Source organism: Pteropus vampyrus, unplaced genomic scaffold (genome assembly GCF_000151845.1).
Source record: "Pteropus vampyrus isolate Shadow unplaced genomic scaffold, Pvam_2.0 Scaffold449, whole genome shotgun sequence".
Classification (NCBI taxonomy): domain Eukaryota; kingdom Metazoa; phylum Chordata; class Mammalia; order Chiroptera; family Pteropodidae; genus Pteropus; species Pteropus vampyrus.
The window spans coordinates 11,413-12,730 of NW_011889230.1; the positions used below are offsets into that span (position 1 = coordinate 11,413).

Genomic DNA, 1,318 nt, shown 5'->3' on the forward strand with positions numbered 1-1,318 from the left:
CTCAAGCCCTTCCTTCTTAAAAGCGGCTTCGACGGTTCCGAGTTTCGACAATATTCGAAGACAGCGGGGCTGTGCGTGAAGGATTCTGACCGCACGCTGAACCGGGAGGTCGGCCCTTGACCTGAGCGGGACGATCTGCCCATAAGCGGCCTCGGTGCCCGCCTTCCACCGTGCATGTCTCTCGCTTCGGCGCACTGGGGAGGACACGCCCGCCAAACCCTGGCCGGGCCCGGACTCGCAGGGACCCCCAGACGGGGCCGGGGACAGAGGGGCTCAGCTCCCGCACCCCGCCCCCCGCACCCCGCACCCCGCACCCCGCCCGGGCCGCCAGGCCGCCTACCTCCTCTAACCGGATCTCCCGCTCGTAAACCAGCTTTCGGACCATGCTGGCCACGGACACCACCCACGCCAGCATCATGATCAGGGGGAAGAAGAAGCCCACGTTGTTCAAGAACCTGCAAGAGACGCTGCGTCAGCGCCGAGCTCCCACCACGCCCACCGTCCACGCTGTCCTCACGGCCACAGAGCCCGCGGGGACGGGGAAGCGCGTTCCAGCCTGGCGTGTGGGTCCCTGGAGTGCAGTGCACGCAGCCGGTCTGCAGGGGACGAGGTGACGGACCCGCCCACGCAGTGTGTGGCCTGAGCCACAAGAGACCCCCAGGAAGCCGAAGGGCACGGGCTGAAATGCTCCGTGTCGGAGCCGGCATCGCTCGGAGAGGAAAGGGAAGCTTTCACGTCACAAAGAAGGCGGCGACGAGGCTGGCCCGCGGAGTGTGCAGTGGGGAGCGCGAAAGCCCCCTCCGCCTTGCTGACCTCCGTCCCCTCCACCCGAGCGACATCCACAACATCCACCACGCACTCAGTAAGGGGGGCTCAGCGGCCGCCCCACCACAGCGGGCGGGTCTCCCTGAGATGCCACCCTCCTCGTCAGAAGGGGCCTGACGAGCGTTGATGCAGAAGGCGCACGGACAGGAAGGCCCTGTCCTGCACCCTGCTCCACACTGTCCCCCTGCAGGACCGGCGTCTGCACAACCACGGGATGCAGGGGCCCCAGCTCCCTGTGCTCTTCCCAGAGGCAGTGACAAGGAGAAGCCCTCCCTCCAGGCCGGCCATCCGCCCTGCCTTGTGCCTCCCGGGCTCTTCGGGCTCTTCGTCCAGACCCCGCCCAGGGCCCAAGTCCCAGGGGGACCACACCCCCAGGCCACTTCCGACTCCCCTGCGTCCCTGCCTCTGCTCTGAGGCCCCCAAGCCCTGTGGTCCAGCGGCTCCCGCCCCTCCCCGCCCTCCCGTCTCCCACAGACCGCTCCCCGCTTCCCCC

General features: G+C 68.5%; 1 protein-coding gene across 1 annotated transcript in view; it reads right to left on the reverse strand.

Annotated features, from left to right (window-relative positions):
- Positions 1-1,318, reverse strand: part of ABCA13 (ATP binding cassette subfamily A member 13) — a gene marked incomplete at its 3' end in the record, with an annotated part of 90,591 nt that overhangs the window by 7,512 nt on the left and 81,761 nt on the right. Inside the window, exon 22 of the mRNA XM_023524172.1 lies at positions 341-455. Coding sequence (XP_023379940.1) covers positions 341-455 — 115 coding nt within the window. The remainder of the gene's footprint in view (positions 1-340; positions 456-1,318) is intronic.